We start from the raw sequence: 18,112 nt of genomic DNA, 5'->3' as shown, positions 1-18,112 counted from the left end.
CAAGGGCAACTCTCCTGTTCTGTGGCTTCCAGTAACCAGAATTCAGAAGCATTCCTGCCTTCGATATTAGTGGACGAAGAATACATCCCTCATGACTGGTAGCTATCTATGGCCTTATCCTCCCATCAACTTGTCTAATCCTCTTTCAAAGCTATTCCAAGTTGGTGGCCCTCACTGCTTCCTATGGAGGTGAGTTCCACAGTTTAACTGCACTACGTGAAGAGGTACTTTCTTTTATCCCGTCCTGGATTTTCCATCATTCAGATCTTGGATTCCTATCATTATGAGAGAAGGGGAAACTCTTCTGCATCAATTTTCCTTTTCTCTAAACTGAACCCTCCCCCCTGCAATGCTGCCTCTGCACACTTCCAGCCTTCTTTTTAGACCAGGGGTGAGAAACGAAGGTTGGATTACAGTGTGGTTGGACTACAGCTCCCACCGCCCTTCAGCTATTCGCCCTTGCTGGCTGGGGCTGATGGGAGTTGGAGTCCAGCAGCGGGTGCCTTTAACGGCCACTATACCCACAGCTCAGCCTTGGAGGTTACTGAGGCGGAGCGTCACGTGGCCTCCCGTCATCTTCCTTGTCACATGATCCTTTGACAGTATTTCTCTTCCACGTGATTCCTTTTGTCTTACAGGCGGGGCGGAAGGAGAGAAGCGACGAGCGCGATGACAGAGCAAAGTGTGTAGCAACCGTCGTTGGGAGGGGGCGGGGCCAAGCCTCAAGGGGGCGGGGGGAACTTAGGAACGCAGGAGGGGAAAGCGTCCGCCGCACTGTTTGCGCTCGGGCAGAAATCTGGCCAGGGAAGGAGCCTGTCCGGGCAGAGAGGAGCGCCCTCCTGCCACGTGAGAGGCCGGCAGACGGAAGCAAGAACGAACGATACACCCCTCGCCTGGCGCCTGAGGTAAATCGCTCCTCAGTCTATGTTGCAGGGTTGTTGTGAGGACAAAACGAGGAAGAGCCATGTGGACCGCTTCGAGCTCCTTGGAGGTGGAAAAGGTGGGCTGCGAATGAATAAATATTATAAGTATAATAGATGAAACGCATCCACCCCCCTTTTCTCCAGCTTCCTTATTCTCTTGAGCGGAGACTACTGGGTGTGTAACTCCCTCGACCCCTCCGTGAAAGGACTAGCGTGCTGTAGTCGGAGTGCGGCATGGGGAAGCACTCTGCACAGGCTCAAGGGATCGCTTGCTCGGTTTCGCTTCCCTCTTCGCCATCTTCCCGCAGCGCCTGTTGTGGGGAGTAGCTTTCTGGATTGCAAGCCTCTTGGGGCAGGGATTTCTTCCTTTCATTAAATAAACAATGTTTTTTTGAAATTTTCTGTTAAACAAACTCACTTGGACATTTTTATTTATTCTTAAAGGGAGAGCGAGCGAGAGCGAGATGTCCCTCAAGAGACATCTTTTAATTCATTAATTAATGCTGATGTAGCTACATTGTGTGTGTGTGTGTGTGTGTGTCTTTAAAGCCGACCTTCCTGAAAAGCATTTGATTCTGCTTGGAGATGCGAGGCCCGCTCCAGATTAGCCCCACCAGTGGAGGTTTCATTCTGTCGGGTATCTTGTGCCTGGGTTTTAGAGATGTCTGCCCACCTTGACCAGAGGATGGGGCCAGATGCTCTCCCTTGATTTGGTGTGTTCTTGGGTTTCAAAACTTGGAAATACATGTTTGTGATGTGCGAAAGTTTTTGTTTTTGTTTTAGTCCCTTGTTAGCATTGAGGTGATTTACCAGGGAGAGATAGCATATACTGTAGAACACAGGGTAAAAGCCCCATGATCAGTGGGATGCTGATGCTACTTCCTGCAATGAACTGGTCAAGTTTACTCCCTCTGTCGAATCAGCCTTGTGAAATCTGTGATATTAGGGCTAGTTACTTGTCTTCTGGCTCAAGGTGTTTAGCTTGTTCCCAGAGGACAATTATGTGGGACATTGTAGACTTGATGTTTCTTGTTTTGTGCAAAACAGTGTGAACTTTTGATAAACATCTGAGGAATGATGGTGCCAAAACTATGCAAACAGAGATGATTGCGTGGGATGGAGCATGGGCCAGGATCCCATAGACTGCAACTAGTTCCACAAGTCCCAGGAGTTGGGGCAATTTTGCACTTACGTTTTTCAAATAGCAATCTCTCATTCCACATGACAAGCTGTTTTTGTAACTGAGAGGTGTTTCCAAGGCAGTTTGTGATAAGGAATAGGTGGCAAAGTCTGCTGTTTCATGGGAGGGTGGGGACAGAATATGATTGGAGTGGTCTGAAATTGCTCTTTGGTTCCTGTTTTCTGTGACAAGTTAATTTGCAAACAAAATTCTAACTAACTCCTGCTTCCCACTGTAGTTTCTTTTTCTTTCGCATTTATTTTCCATCCTTTTCTCTTTTAAAACTACCGGTATCCTCATCCATTTTTGTGCAAGTATAATTATAGTCCTTCAACTGTTTCTTCTTTCAACATAATATTGGATGTGATAAACGCATTAACTATATATAATGCAGTAGGAAAATGCTGTGGTTAAACTGAACCTGTAAGTGTCTACTAATTAAGGTAGGAAATATATATGTATGTATGACAGGTGGTCAAAAAAAGTTCAGGAAGGCTGATTAAAGCTGTTTCCATTTCTTCTTACTTTTTTTTTAAAAAGGTTTATGTGAACTCACTTTCACATAAGTACCAAAGTAATGTACAACAATCAAATCAACAACTTTAAAATTTCATAAATATACAAACACTAAACATGGAATCACTAAGCGATTTTTCTCTTTTTGACATATGTGTGAGTGGATTTGAAGGGAGGAAAGCTGGTAGAGTAGATTCTTCCTTTCATATGAAATTGCATAATATTTTGATCAAATCCTACACAGTAAACAGGTCACTAGACCTTATTAAGGTAATTATAGGGACACTTTATTTTGCAACAGTTGCATTTAAAAAACAAGCTGAACTACTTTTGTTCTTTATAATGGTACAGTTTAGTAGATGCATGTTCTGTTGGTTTAGAAATGGTGGTAATGAATAATTATGAGATCCGGATCTTATTCTGATAATATTGTATACAAGTGGAGAACAGATCTTTCTGCTTAAACTCATTCTTGTAGTTTAGGGTAATGAGCCAAGGAATACTTTCTTTTAGAGTAAAATAGTATAAAATACTCACACAATTATTATTATTTGAATGGAAGTGATATCTGTAATAGACGACTCAGATGATGAATATAGTGGTCAATGAAGTTAAGTTTGGTGCCCTACATGAAAGTGCAGCGATTTCAGTGAATTGTTTTTCCATGTAAAGTCCGTAACTGATTGAGCCATATAAGAACAAAAAAAGAGCCTGTTGGAACAGGGCAATGGTTCATCTGTTCCAACACACCGGTTCTCATAGTGGCCAAACAGATTCCTGTGAAAAACCTGCAAGCAGGACTCAGGCACAAGAGCCCTCTTTCTCTCCTGTGGTTTCCAGCAATTGCTATTAAAAAGCATTACCACCTCAGACAGTGTAGGCACAGCATAGCCATCATGACTAGTAGTCATTGATAGCCTTATTCCTAATGAATTTTCCTAATCTTCATTTAAAGCCATCCAAGTTGTTAGCCATAATTGCTTCCTATACCGTACATCAGAGATCCTCCTTCCCCTTTACATATAATCGAAAGGGGCTTCCTGGCTGTCAGTAAAGTTGTATGTGGTACAACATTTCCCACTACTACTAAATTTTTCTGATTTTAGGAATAGTTTCATAACATTGATAATGTAATGACTGAATACAATAGACATCAGATTTGGCAAATGGAATGGACACAATACTAGTTAGATCTAAAATAAAAGTTATACTAAATTTTATATAAGTAGCTATTGCTAGAAAGCACACAGTATATCTATGATAAAAAAAAAAATTCCTTCCAGTAGCACCTTAGAGACCAACTAAGTTTGTTCTTGGTATGAGCTTTCGTGTGCATGCACACTTCTTCAGATACACGCACAGTATATCTATGCTTTTCAGACATGCTAAAGTTAGATTGTTAACCACTTCTGGTGCCATCAGGGTGCCCTTGGGCTTGCTGATCGAGCTCCTGCTAACCTAGCAGTTCGAAAGCATACCAGTGCGTGTAGTTAAATAGGTACCGCTGTGGTGGGAAGGTGCTCGTCATGGTGTTTCTGTGTGCAAGAAGTGGGTTAGTAATGCTGGCCACATGACACGGTAAGCTATCTGCGGACAAATGCCAGTTCACTTGGCCTGAAAGCAGAGGTGAGTGCCACACCCTGTAGTCGAATTTGACTGGACTTAACCGTCCAAGGTCCTTTACCTTTCCCCAAACAGTTCAGGTGTCATCTTAGCTTAATAAGCCAAGATAAGCACCTCTAGGCTATCAATCCACCTGTCACTAGAGACAGAAGTAATGTTTGTGTACAAGAGTGTCTTTATCAGTTTTGGCTGCTTTGCCAGGTGCAACCCTATGTGTTCAGTGATAACCTTTCGTCTGTTATCTTTAAGCTGGTAACTTCCCATTTGGGCTACTCCAATGCATTATGCATAGGGCTACTTTCCAAATGATTCAGAAACTTCAGTTACAGTATTTCAGAGTGTAGGTGCAAGATTGTTACAAACAGTATGCTGGTGCTTCACCATCTTGAGCCCAGTCCAGCCCATTTCCAGGCCCAGTGTGGATGGATGGTGGCTACAGAAGAGAACACACTGTGATGCTCTGAACTGTGGAATGCCCTCCCCAGGGATGCTCACTTTGGACCTCTGGTGTCATTTCAATGTTAGATGGATACCTTTTTTAATTTCTTAGGCTTTTCATTTGTTTCATATGTTTTTACTCTTTTGCTTGCTTTTTTAAACACTTTTTTATTTTTATTGAACTTCAATGTGTCACTTTTTTGTTGTGAGGTGCTTTGAGGGCTTTAAATAATTATATGTTTAGGCTAGGGTCCTTACTTTAGTCACTGAATGTAATATGGAGAAAGTTACTATTAACTCCACTTGAAATCTGTGGACAGAGACCCTTAAATGCCATTAGGTGTTACAAACTATATAATAACCCCATCAATACACACTACTAAAAAGCTGTAAAAAGTACAGGGATGCAATAAAGCATTATACAGAAAGATAGGATTTAGGGCAGGGATAGGCAGCCCTCTTGATATTTCATTATAACTTCCACCATCCCTTATCCTTGGCCCTGCTGACTAGGATGAAAGTTGGAGTCCAACAACATCTGGAGGGCCACAGGTTCCCCACTCCTGGCTTAGGGCTTGATTTTGTGTGAAAGAGCTAGTGTGAATGAACTTGTTTTTGTGAAGAGTACTGGAACATCAGCCTTCATTTTAGTTATTTACAGTGTTCAAAATTAGCCAGGTGCCAAGTGCATTTTGCACATGACTATCAGCCACTTGAGACCCAAGTGAAGATGCCTGGGTGCCTGGATGGTCCCTGACATCTCCACCATCTCCGCAGTGGCGGAGGAAGGCTACCCGGGGCGGCAAAAGGAAACGCCCTAGGGGCGGGGCGTCGTGACGTCACGATGGAGTGCCGCTGCCGCTTCCGCAGCCCCCTTTTAAGCCGCAGAGCGAAAAGGCAGCTCATGGGGCTGCTGAGCGCAATCGGTGGCTCTCCACCGATCGCGCACGGCAGCCCCACGAGCTGCCTTTTCACTCTGCGGCTCAAAAGGAGCCCGTGGAAGCGACAGAGTGCACCTGCGCGAAATGTCACGCTGCTGCTCCCGGGGCGACAGAGCGAGCGGCAACGTGCGGGGGTGACAAGCGGCGGCCCCTCCTGCCACTCCCCACGCTGCCAGTCACCCCGGGAGCAGCAGCGCTGCAGGAATGGGGTGCTCGCTCGGCCGTGCGCTGTTGCTCCCGGGGTGACGGAGGGAGCAGCAGCACGTGGGAATGGCGGGAGGGGCTGCCGCTTGTCACCCCCACACGCCGCCGTTCGCTCCATTGCCCCATGGAGCGAGCGGCGGCACATGGGAGTGACAAGCGGCAGCCCCTCCCGCCACTCCCCACGCACCGCTGGGAGCAGCAGCGCTGCATGGACGGGGTGCTCGCTCGGCCGTGCGCTGTTGCTCCCGGGGTGACGGAGGGAGCGGCGGCATGTGGGAGTGGCGGGAGGGGCCGCTGCTTGTCACCCGGGGCGTACCACCCCCACTGCCCCCCCTAGCGACGCCCCTGTGCCTGGGGATCTTTGGAACTTGACTGTTTTCACACACTAAATTACATCCTGTAGAATTCTGTCAGTTATATTTTATCTGCACAATCAGAATAGATTTCAGGAACCAAAATGCTTTTTCTCTGCAGCCTGAGAAGGTGTGGTGAACAATGTTAGAGTTAATTGTTGTAGCTTGTCCTCACTTACTCTACCCCACTGTTCTACTCACTGTTGTGAAGAATGTTCTTATTTAATGAATGGTCTGTGTCACCATTAATAAAAAGAGGTAGGAATATGCCAATATATATGTTGGCTGTCTCTGGATAAAGCAACTTTTCTACTTTTAAGTTTTCAAAGTTCTTAACCTAGCATAAGGTTGTAATCTGAACTAGCCAGATGCTTAACTAAGAATCAATTACAGTCAGCCCATAATTTGAAAAATGAGACTTTAGAGCTGTCTTGCCCAAAAATGGCAACTAAACATTCCATTTTTTTGACTGTAACGCGGGTGGATCTACAAACAGAAAGAAAACACTATAAATAAGTTAGAAATTAAATTGTTATAACAAAAGGGGGAAACACTATGGAAAATTGCAAAGAAATACTTTGTTTTGCTCTCCAGCATCATCTGGTGTTTATAACACATTCAAAATGCTGTTTTTTTGGACTAATGTACCAGTAGCTGAGTCACTGGGTTTAAGGAGCAATTAGGTGCCTAACTTATATATCTGAGTTTCTAACACTGGTTATTTAATTATCCAGTTTAATTATTAGCTAAATCTTTAGTTGACTGTTTGGTGAGGATAATGGAGTACATGCTATATTCTGGGGCTTTTTAAAAATTCTGGTGTGTGACTCAGCAGAAGAAGACAATACTGTATGTGGCTTTTCCTTCCAGCAATGGCTGGCAGGTGATATGTATGAAGCTATAGGTGTGCCTTGCACTTCTTTCATATCATAAAAACACACCTATATTGATAAATTAGGTGAGTAATTAACTAAAAGATATTTGATGTACCAGCTTGGCGTACAAATGTCTTATTCATCATTAGTGAAGTGAACAAAGGCATCAGATAAGCAAAACAAGAAACATTTACTGGTATATGTAGAAATATTTGGTTAGGTTCTAGAACTGATAGCAAACATTCCTATTGCTATTTTTTTTAAAAAAAAAAAAAAAGAAGGTCATATGTTATTGAATCATTTTTCCCTGAGAGGGAGGCAAAGGAGAAAAGACCCAAACCAGAGAGTTTATGTATTTGGAGACCACCGATCGCCAAATATTATTAGTTTTATTGGCTTTTTTCTTATTTTAAAAGTATTTGTACTTTAAACGATACTTCTGTGCCTTGAAGAAAGGCAACAAAGTATACTTGCAATTTATATGCATTTAACTTGTGTACATTCAGCTTTATGTGCTTGGCAAAAAAAATTAAGAGGGAGAAAAGGGTTTGGCTCTGAGAAAAAAGACTTTGGCAATCCCACATGCTACTGCACCCATTGTGTTTTGACAATATACAATTTTGGCTTTAGGTGTGGTCTTCAGAACATAACCCCTGTGCAAGTTGCAGGTTTGCAGAATAGAAGTATTGAAAATAATATGTAAGTTATTTGCTGTATTATAATGCCTAGTATTCAAATACTGTCTCCATCATGAATTTACTAAGTGTTCAGAGCAAGCCACTGTTGAGGTGTAGCTGCCAATCTACAGCAAGAGTGGCTACAGTTCCCATCATTATTTAGATTATGAATTTATGAATCAGTGCATATTTTTGAAATATCATGCCCGTTGTGAATGTGGAATTAAAAAACAACAACTAATTCTTCAATTCATCTTGGTTTGTTCATGTGTGAAGTGGCCACCCAACATTACACAATTTGTGTGACACACCAAGGTGAGAACACAGAGCAAGGCATGGAGTATAATCTGCTGGACCAGTGGTTGGCAGTCAGTGAGGTGGCCCATTCTTTCATTAACTTGCAACCCGTATCTTCCTGCATTACCTGTCTTGTTATCTTCCTGCATCCCTTTCTTTCACCTCCCTCATATTAATTTTCTTAAAATCTCCCCCCAAAACGAAAAGCTTTTCCAGCTTCAGTAGATAACAGTTCCTTAGGTTTACACAGAGGGCTTGAGAAATGCAAGAAAATAGCAAAGTAGGTGTGCCTGGATATGTGTGTGTCCTATAAGGAGAGATTTAAAAATAACCATATATTAGTGGTTTGTTTGATTCTTATGGGTTCTTTGTAGGTCTTGCTGTTGCAATAGAAGGCCAGAGAATTGTGAGTGTTTGTTAAAGACACACTACTAAGTTGCTTTTATTTGCCTTGTGCATTGGTGATGTCATCTACGGTAAGTGATTATGGTGACATCTTTACACAGAACCAAGGTGTTCTTGTCTTCAGTTCCTTAATTTGGGAGAATATTTTAATCTCTTCTTAACACTACTGTATATCCATGTACTGCCTTGGCTCTGCTCTCTGCTGCCTAATGTTAAAAAATATAAAGTAGCTCTCTAGTGGTTTCCTCTAGTGCTGGAGAGAACAAAGGGGCTTTGTCTACTGCTTTGTCATGAGAGTGTAGTGTGAAAGTTGGAGAGACTGGCCTCCCTCAATTTATCATTTCAGGCTCTTTGAATGAAAAACAGCAGTTGGGAATACAAGCTATTCCATCTCTTTAGTTAAAAGATAACACTGAGAACTTTGGGGGTCATAAGTTTTAAAATGTATTTGTCTTGCATGTGCTTTGTTTCCTATTTTTTGTATTCATCTTTGTGAAGAATTTTTCTTAACAAGCAAGTTATACATTTATTAAACTTAAAGTATCTCTGACAGGACTTGCTTAAGTCGAAACAAAATAAAAAAAAAATTCTTTCCAGTAGCACCTTAGAGACCAACTGAGTGCTACTGGAAAGATTTTTTTTTATTTTGTTTCGACTATGGCAGACCAACACGGCTACCCACCTGTAACCAGGACTTGCTTAATTTCATGATGCACAAAATGTACCGGTAAATGCAAATTGTGTAGATAAAGGACAGGATGCAGAGAATTGTATAACTTTTTGTGCCCATGACGGCATTAGATTGTACAGTGGTGCCTCGCTAGACAAAAAACTCGCTAGACGAACGGCATTCGTCTAGCGGAAGCTGCCCCGCAAGACGAAAAAGTCTATGGGGCTGCCTCGCAAGACAAATTTTATTTTCTCGTCTATTTGCATTGGTGCTTCGCTAGACGAAAAAATCGCTAGACGAAAATACTCGCAGAACGAATTATTTTCGTCTAGCAAGGCACCACTGTATTTCCAAAACAGCAGCCCCTTGGGCCATTTCATAAGACATACTTTGAAACTTAGTTGAATTTTAAAAGTAAATTGGGCCTTCAGAAGTGTGCTAATGAAAGAGAACATAAAAATAAAAATCTTTGCTCATCTGCAACTGTATCTTGGATGTGAACCTATGGCAAGTTTTTGGACTCCCGCCAGTGTATGCCAAGCCAAGAATTTAAACTTTGGTTGACTTATCTGAACTCAGTGGGTGTCAGTGCTTAGAACTGAATGGCAAGGAGGGAAGTTCAGAGTGCTAAGTTCAGGGAAGCTGAGCTGTAAGCAAATTGATTTCCACAATTGTGCATTCACAGGGTAGCTCTCTGCTATTGTCCGGCAACGCAGAGTTAACAGTGAAGCTTCAAGCTAAGCTTTACTGCAATTTTACACCATTTTTTTTCTTTTTGAGCTAAGGTTGCGTTTTTGTTTACATTTCCAAGTTTGAAGTTCTGTGCCTAGATTCAAGTCATGTTTTAGCTAGTTGTTCACTGAAAAAACAAGAAGTTTATTTTCTTAACATTATGTAATACATTACTGCTCATTCTCTGACGCCTTCCCTATATAGAGAAGTGTGAAACAGGGTTGCGTTCTTGCCCCAACTCTTTTTGGCAAATTCTTCTCCCTGGTGGTCTCCTATGCCTTTGGAGCAATGGGGGGTCTGTTCAACCTGGCATGTCTCTGCACCAAGACAAAAGTGTTGCGGGTCCTTATACAAGAGATTTTGTTTTCAGATGACGCAGTGCCTGGAGACAGATGGTCAGGTCGTACACCTATAGCAGTGACCAGAGGAGGAATAACCACTTGGAACAGAGAGTAGAAACGCCATGGTGCATCTGCAGCAGCACAACTGGACACCTTCATCTGCCCCAGCTGTAACAAAACATGTCACGCCCATATCAGTCTCTACAGCCACAGCAGGTGCTGTAACCTTCCAAAAGTTTGACTTCACCCCCAAATGCGTACTCCTCCATGGTCTCCCAAGACAGATGGATTTCAACTGTTCTTAGGTGCTGTCAAGACCACATCGACTACTTAATCTTCATACCATTGTGGTTTAATATAGCATGATATTATTAGTCAGGTTAAAATGTAGTTGTTCAGTGAACTAATATTTACAGAAAATATCTCAACCTGTGCAAATTACACTTGTTACAGCAATCTTCTAATAGAAGGTAAAGATAATAATAGGGTGGGAAATGCATCTTAGCCAAATCCCCTTTTATCTATTATTTGAACTTAGTTATGTGAAAACCATCTTTTGTTAAAGTTGATTTGCACCTGCTACTTAACTGCCACCTAAACTTCTTGTTCTGTGTCTGTATTTGCAATAGGGTAGTAATCTTTATTGAAATTGTTATGTGACAAACAGGGGTTTTATACCATCAGGTGTAAAATTAGCAGCAGGTGAATATGAAATTCTAAAACCCCTTGTTTTGTACATGTTTTGTGTTTAGGGTTTTTCAAGAGATTTGGGGAAGTAAAAAAGCTTCATTAACATGTAACCTTGCAATTTTGGATCCCCTGCAAACTGATGCCAAAGTTTTGTGGTGCAACCCCCGTGTTTTGTGCTGCACCCAAACGGAATAATTGATACTCAAACGGGGGGTCATAGGTACCCCCCTCCCACCAAAAAAGCTTCAGAAGACTACGGAAAGCATGTTGCAAAATTTGTACAAAATAGCACAAAAAATGTTTGACACTGGTTTGGGGTGAATGGACAATGTTGGATTTTGTGGGGGTGCCCTCCAGGTGTTTTGGATTGCAACTTCTAAGCTCCAGCAAGCATGTCTGCAGTGAATGGGGCTGATAAAACTTAATCTGTGATATTTTAACATATTTTAATATTTGTTGGAAGCCGCCCAGAGTGGCTGGGGAGACCCAGCCAGATGGGTGGAGTACAAATAATAAATTATTATTATTATTATAGGGCATGAAGATGGAAAAGGCTGGCCTCCGATATCTCAGCCCATTGAGTGCACAATGCTGCATCCCAATTTAATAGCAAACACTCTGTTTTAATCTGATTTTTAATTAGCAAATTGCCAAACATCTTGTGGACTCTTCAGGAATATTATGTAGAGGGTAGTTATATATGAGGGCTGTATGTCCATTTTTTATTCTGGAAATTTATACAATTTGAATTAATTGTTCATTATACAGTATCCCAGTTCCTCCAAAGATGAGGATATTGTCAGCATGAAAGGAAGACTTTAATTACCTGTTTTCCTAATGACCTAATTCTATCTGTTTTGGAATTTATGTAAACAAGGGCTTGGTCACATTTGAATTGCAGAGATAATTGTATATTGCACATTTGTTATTTGGGTCAATCTTCCAGGGATTTGTGCACACACATGATGGTACAGTTTTGGCCTGCCATCCCTTTTGCTGTTGGATATTTTTGGACTGATACAGGTTGCAGTGCTTACTGGTGATGATACCATGTACTCTACTCCCCCCGGCCTTTATTTACCTTTGGATACAAAAGTCTGAATAAAATCACAGATTGCTTGTCATAGGAAGGTATATATTTAAAGCATCACATAATGGCCTGTGATGTAGTGGTGGTTTCCATTATGGAAAATCTTGCCTATATGCACCTGGCATTTTTGTTAGGGTATTCTTTTAGTTTATGTGTTTATTTGGAAAAATTACTGAATGCAAGCAATGCTTCGTTTGATTATGCACCTTGATCAACATACATGATATTTTATAAAGTTCTGTCCCATCTCCATCCCTCCAAAAAGTTACCTCCAAGGACCTTATATTCTAGAACTTGACATTTGGAAGCCCACCTAGCACCCATGTAGCTCTGTGGGCAGACAAGCAGGCAGAGGAAGGTGCTGGGGAAGCAACAAGGTGGGAGCCATAGACACACAAGAGTAGCAGCCTCCAATCGGTCACTGCATGCAGAAAATGGGAATTCAAGATACATCGGGGAAGTGGTCCCACTTCCAGTTGCATGACTGGCAAAAAGACTGGCAAAAACCATTTCTGGACAAAAGCAGTGGAGCTCCTGGGACAAATCTGCAATGCAAACTCCGTGGAACAGCTCCCTATCTTAACTGTGCAAGCACAGCAGCAGACAAACAACACAAATATAACAGGGTATTTGCGTTCCCCAGTGAACAAATGATAGGTACTGGGTGCACAGAGGCTGCAGATTGAATCCCACCTGGGTGAAATGTGTTTTGCATGAAGTTCAAATTCAGGGTATAGCCCCTCACTACATAAGGTGAAGTGGGGTGAGCCTCACTCCAAATACGGCTCAATCAATCAGGAGGAGTGCTGCATGAACCAATAGCCTGACATCTGCATGGACCAACCAGACCTTCTGGCCAGTGTTCAAAATGCGCCAAATGCGTTTTTCACCTGACTATCAGTTACTTGAGATCAAGTGAAGATGCCTGGGTGCCTGGATGGTACCTGACACCTGCACCATCTGGAGGTTCATGCCTGGGGATCTTTGGATCTTGACTGTTTTCACACACTAATACTACATCCAGTAGAATTCTGTTAGTTATATTTTATCTGCACAATCATAATGAATTTCAGGAACCAAAATGCTTTTTCTCTGCAGCCTGAGCAGGTATAGTGAACAATGTTAGAGTTAATTGTTGTAGCTTGTCTTCACTTATCCCACTCCAGACGTTTACTAATACATCTGTTAATCACAGTCAATCCATCATTTGAAAAATAAGAATTTAGAGCCTTCTTACCCCCAAATGGCAACTAGACATTCCATTTTGGCGACTGCAACCTTGATCTAAGGAGCCATGTCCTCTATCCCTTGTTGCATGGACAGAGTCGAAGTTCCAGAGGAGTATTGGAAAATACACCCTGTAAGAATGCTGTGGGGATGGCATGAAATCGGGCTAGTGTGAAGGCCCTTCATCTGTTATTTTTCCTTTACATCTTTCAGGAATGTGAAGCAGTAAATAGAATGGATCCATTATCAGGTGCCAGATCAATTGATGTTTGTGTGGAGGGAATGACATGCAATTCTTGTGTACAGACTATCGAGCAGCATATTGGAAAACTAAATGGGGTTCACCACATTAAAGTAAGTATTTTTTTCACATTGTTACCAGATCAAAGGGTATATGAGGTGTGGTGGGCCTTGTTCTGCTAAGCAGTTCACAGGATATAATCCATCTAAAGTTTTTTTGAAGAGCGCCATCTGGGTTCTTGCTAAGAGATCAAGTTGTGCGCTAAGGGATTAAGTTGTGCACTTTGGAAATACTGTTCTTAATGACGGGGGAAATAGTATACGTTTACTGCTGTTTCAGAGAGCATGCATTTTGGTTATCTTACACATAATTGCAGGTAAATCAATCATTTCTACCTTAGGCAAACACAGAGCAGAGAAGCTATGTTAGTTAACTAGATTACGTTTGTGTAATTAAATCATAATAGTGGCTTCCTGGTTGTGTTTTGCCTAAGGAAAATAACAAAATTTGGAATTAATGTAATTGGCTTTTTAGTGGCATCAGTTTGCCCTTTTGAAAATTGAAATAGTCAGAAAAGAATTCAGCTTGTTGAAAGCAAATCCAATTTTGAGACAGTTGCCCTGTCTGATGTGAAAAGCTAGTGATGTCAGCAAAGTTGTGTACAAAGTACAAATTATTTTCTGCTGCTACTAATTCATCAGTTCCTTATTCTCTATCCTGGTTAGTGAATTCCTGACTTTTCTATCCCTATTGAAAAAGATCAGGATCAGTTTTAAAACAGTTTTAACAGCTACATTTCCGAAAATGAAATATATGCTCTCTTTTTCAAAGATTTCTTTGTCACTCACATCATTTGGCTGTTTTTCCTGGAACAGGTTTTGATTTGCTGGTCAGGCACTAGAAGTTCAGTTCCATGGGGCCGGGAGAAGGAAGAGAAATTCAGAGTAAATGTTATAATTTCTGCTGAAACCATCACACTAATCAGTGAACTAGAATAAGGTGGGTGGGTGGGAACGGTAAAGATGTTAAGAGTGATATGGGTCACTCCTCCAAGTATCAGCTGGACGACAGCAGGGAGCATGAATCTGGACAAGTGGGAAGTTGATGAACTTCCCAAGATATTAAATGGCCTGGAAACTAAGCATTATGAGGAAGGTTGAGGGAACTGGGTTTGTTTAGCTTAGAAAAGAGGAGACTGAGAGAAGACATGGTAGCTATCTCCAAACATCACAATGGGTGCCACATGGAAGATGGAGCAAACTTGTATTCTCCTGCTCTGGAGGCCAGGACATGAACCATTGGATTGAAGTTGCAAGAAAGGATTTATAAAAGCTGTTTGGCAGTGGAACATACTCCCTTGGGAGGTGGTGGACACTCTTTCCTTGGAGATTTTAAAGCTGAGGTTCAGCTATTTGTCAGTGATGTTTTAGTTGATATTCTTGCATTGCAGAGAATTGGACTACTAGGTGATTCTCAGGATCCCTTTGAACTCTACAGTTCAATTATTCTAAGTCTATACCAGCTATTTTTTCTCTCTTTTTAACCTTTTAACCAGTAGTTTCATTTCAAGCCTGATCAGTGCAAGGGACACTGCAACATGGGATTAGTATAATCTTCGCTGTATGTAGAGTGTTATGTATGCTTAGGGCACTTTGGAAAGTGCTATGTGAGAAATTTATACTGTATTATTGTGTGTGGGTTTCAGAAAGAATCTGGCCACTTTTATTGTGACTCATCTTGTAGTCAGTCATCTTGTCTTACAGATAAATCGAAGTTAATTTGTGGTTTAATAGGTATAGTCTTACACTTCCTTCTTAGATGAGTGGAATCACGTGCAGGGTGTCACTATAATAGAACAAAGCTGCCTGATATGTTAATGCCACCTTGAGATTTTAATCTTTGTTTGGCAAAGTTGTCTAACATGTTTTTTTTTCTTTTTTCTTTTTCTGCTTTCCCTGCAAGGTTTCACTGGAAAATAAGAATGCAGCCATTATTTATAACCCCCAAAAGCAAACTCCACAATCACTACAAGAAGCTATAGATGACATGGGATTTGATGCTACACTTGCTAATGCAAACTCTAAACCTGTTTTAGCAGACACCATTTTTCTTACAATACCAGCTCAATCAGCATTGACATGTGAAGAAATCCGTACCAACCTCCTGCAAACGAAGGGCATCTTGGATGTGAAAAGCTCTTCCGACAGAAAGTCTGTAGTTGTAACATTTGTCTCCTCTATTATAAATGGCAAGCAGATCAACCAAATAGTGCCAAGATTCAGTTCAGAGAATGTAGTGCATGAAATGAATCCTGGTATGTCAGAAGATTCAAATTTACTCCAAACAAGCGATGTTGCATTAAGGATGAAAGTAGAGGGGATGACCTGCCATTCTTGCACTAGCACTATTGAAGGAAAGATTGGGAAACTGCAAGGTGTCACACGCATTAAAGGTAATTAAAAAGGATTGGAGTTTGGTTTTTCCTGGTCTTATATGTTGCTTAATCATTTCCCATGAGTTTTCCAGCATTGCAACCCTTTATTTGGTATCCCCAACTAGGTACATGTAACTTAGTGGACTCTTTCTTTTACCCTCTTCTGTGTGGGGTTTGCAGCCAAATCACAAATACATGCTTTGCTGGACAAGCATAAGCAAGTACAACGAGAGTTCATAGAGAGGACCCTTTGTGTGTCCACTTCCCCTGCCGCCTCTGGGCAGGGATTCTGTAACAAAGGAGATAATCCTTTATACTGCCTCTGAGGAGACTCTTTCCACCATGCTTCCAAACTGATCAGACGTGTGTCGGGGGGGGGGGGGGGGCTTTCAGACACACCCCACCCATTTTGAAGCCAGCTTCTGTATTTTGTACCTAGGAGGTTTTCTTTTTGTATTAAGATTTTTACTAAAGTTTTTTATAATGCAATAAAATATAGAAAACTAATGTAAATTTAAAAAGAGACAAAAACAGCTGCAAAAGAAATAGGGAAAAAAGAAAAACAAAGAAGCAGAAAGAAGGAAGGAAAGGAAAGGAAAGGAAAAGGAAATTTTAAAAAGGAGAGAAAGGGAAAAGAAGCAATAAAGAAAGATAAAAAGTACTCTGATTTTCCATCTGCCAGTTTCATTTCAAAAAGTTATTTAAGACATTCATGGTAATATCCATCTTCACCACTTTCTGTTAATATTTCTCTTAAGCCCAACTATCTCAAAATCATTCATTTCCTATTCCCTTGAAAAGTCCAAGAAGGGTCCCCAAATTATTTTTATTAGTAATAAATTTCAGCTGTACTTGTTCTTTAAAGTTTCTCCACTGTGATCATATGTTAAAATAATATTCCATAATTCTTTTCTTGTTACATATCCTTTAATTCACACCCAGTTCAGTATATTCCATTTCTATTTTCTGTTGTATTTCTGTTGTGGTGCAATTGTGTGCTGTAGAATGAGTGGTGTTAATAGCAAAAAACAAAGCTATGTTAGCAGAGGCTCATTCGAGGGTGGCAGAACTCCTCCCCCAATTGCATGACACAGTTTATCACATTCCCATAGGGACAGTGCTCCTCTCACTTTTAAAGCTAAACCCCACCATTGCTGGCATGTGCCCCGTCCGTGTTGCACACCGTGTTGCACACTGGTATGACTGTGGTTTTGCAGCCTTTCCCCACCTAGCTTGCCAGTGGCAGCAGACCTTTTAGAGGTGGGCAAGAGTTTGTATTGGCCTGCTAACATGGAGGAGGAAACCAGGGTTTTAGGTGAAACACCATTAGGGAAACATACTAACAATTCACCATTTATCTTCTAGTCTCCCTGGACAATCAGGAAGCTGTGGTGGTTTATCAGCCTCATCTCATCACATCAGAGGAAATAAAAAACCAAATAGAAGCTGCCGGTTTCACGGCATCAATAAAGAAGCAGCCTAAGCCCCTCAAACTTGGTGCTATTGATGTAGAGCGGCTGAAGAACACACAAACCAAATGCTCAGAAAAAGCTCCGCAAGAATCTCCAGAATACACACAATGTTTGAAGACCATAACATTCCGAGTTGATGGCATGCACTGCAATTCATGTGTCTTCAATATTCAAAGTAGCATATCAGCACTCCCTGCAGTAACTAGTATAGTGGTTTCTTTGGAGGAAAAATCTGCCACTGTAAAGTACAATCCCAGCCTAATCAGCATAGGTGCACTGAGAAGAGCCATAGAAGCAGTATCCCCAGAAACCTTTAAGGTCAGCCTTTTTGACGGACATGAAAACGCTGCTCTTCTGAACACACCTAAATCTCCACTGAAATCTCCAAGAGCTGTCAACAGCATCATGCACCATCCCTTGACATGTGTTACTGTGATAAATATAGAAGGAATGACCTGCAATTCTTGTGTACAGTCAATTGAGAGAGTAATTTCCCAGAGGCCAGGAGTGAAGGCAATACATGTATCTCTTCTGAACCATAATGGGACTATAGAATATGACCCCATGCAGACCTCTCCAGATGACTTAAGGAATGGCATTGAGGATATGGGTTTTGATGCATCCTTAACAGGTGATAGCTCTTTAAATTATGCTTATAGAGCAAATCCAACTGCTATTTTGAAAGGTAGTTTTCTCTGGAGGGAGTTGTGCGGATCCACATGGTAATTATAACCTCTTAATACTGGTTCTGAAATGGCCTAAGCAGGAGGCACTCGCCCTAGT

General features: G+C 41.5%; 1 protein-coding gene across 3 annotated transcripts in view; it reads left to right on the top strand.

Moving 5' to 3' along the window:
- The first annotated feature begins 768 nt into the window (after positions 1-768).
- Positions 769-18,112, top strand: part of ATP7A (ATPase copper transporting alpha) — a 39,120-nt gene continuing 21,776 nt past the window's right edge. The window contains exons 1-4 of one of the 3 annotated variants that reach the window (XM_033137452.1): positions 769-905; positions 13,396-13,536; positions 15,386-15,875; positions 17,223-17,960. In XM_033137452.1, the coding sequence (XP_032993343.1) occupies positions 13,417-13,536; positions 15,386-15,875; positions 17,223-17,960 (1,348 nt within the window). In that variant the 5' untranslated portion in view covers positions 769-905; positions 13,396-13,416. Of the gene's footprint in view, positions 906-961; positions 1,001-12,310; positions 12,333-13,395; positions 13,537-15,385; positions 15,876-17,222; positions 17,961-18,112 lie in introns of those variants that run through there. The other 2 variants (XM_033137451.1, XM_033137453.1) reach the window with 2 other exon arrangements.

The sequence above is a fragment of the Lacerta agilis genome, chromosome Z (genome assembly GCF_009819535.1).
Source record: "Lacerta agilis isolate rLacAgi1 chromosome Z, rLacAgi1.pri, whole genome shotgun sequence".
NCBI classification, from domain to species: domain Eukaryota; kingdom Metazoa; phylum Chordata; class Lepidosauria; order Squamata; family Lacertidae; genus Lacerta; species Lacerta agilis.
This window is presented reverse-complemented; position numbering and strand designations above follow the sequence as displayed.